The sequence below is a fragment of the Apaloderma vittatum genome, unplaced genomic scaffold (assembly GCF_000703405.1).
Source record: "Apaloderma vittatum isolate BGI_N311 unplaced genomic scaffold, ASM70340v1 scaffold14937, whole genome shotgun sequence".
NCBI lineage: Eukaryota > Metazoa > Chordata > Aves > Trogoniformes > Trogonidae > Apaloderma > Apaloderma vittatum.
This window is the reverse complement of record NW_009725860.1, coordinates 54,339-54,725: the sequence shown is the minus strand read 5'-3', so window position 1 is coordinate 54,725 and position 387 is coordinate 54,339. Positions and strand designations below refer to the sequence as shown.

The following is a 387-nucleotide window of genomic DNA, read 5'->3' as shown; positions in this document are numbered from 1 at the left end:
CACGTGCGCAGGAAGGCTGGGATGAGCCAGGCCTTTCTTTCCTTTCTGTCCCAGGAAAGGCTGGAGTACAGCCGGGTAAGCCTCAGAGAGGTTCCTTCCTTTCCCTGCGCTGCTGCTGTGCTGGGCATTACCTAAAGCCAGGAAGAGAGGAAAAACGAAAAAAATTCAGTCTATTACGCACACATAGTCTCCAACCGCAGTTCACAAGGATTGTGTTCAGAGCTGTAGTCGCCATTACCCAGCCCGTGCAGTGAGATGCTCCGCTAATGCAACATTTTAATGTTCTGCGTGGCCTGGCTGTATTGCATTTTGTATTAGCTGTCTTTCCCCAACTTATATATTATTCAGTTCCAGCTCTGATGAGAGAAATATGTAGGCAGAAGAGGA

The 387-nt window shown here is 48.6% G+C and overlaps 1 protein-coding gene across 1 annotated transcript in view; it reads right to left on the bottom strand.

Moving 5' to 3' along the window:
- The window catches only part of LOC104276674 (protein FAM160A1-like), a 38,237-nt gene that overhangs the window by 131 nt on the left and 37,719 nt on the right, over positions 1 to 387 (bottom strand). Inside the window, 1 exon segment of the mRNA XM_009873082.1 lies at positions 1 to 131. Within this exon segment, the coding sequence (XP_009871384.1) occupies positions 1 to 131 (131 nt within the window).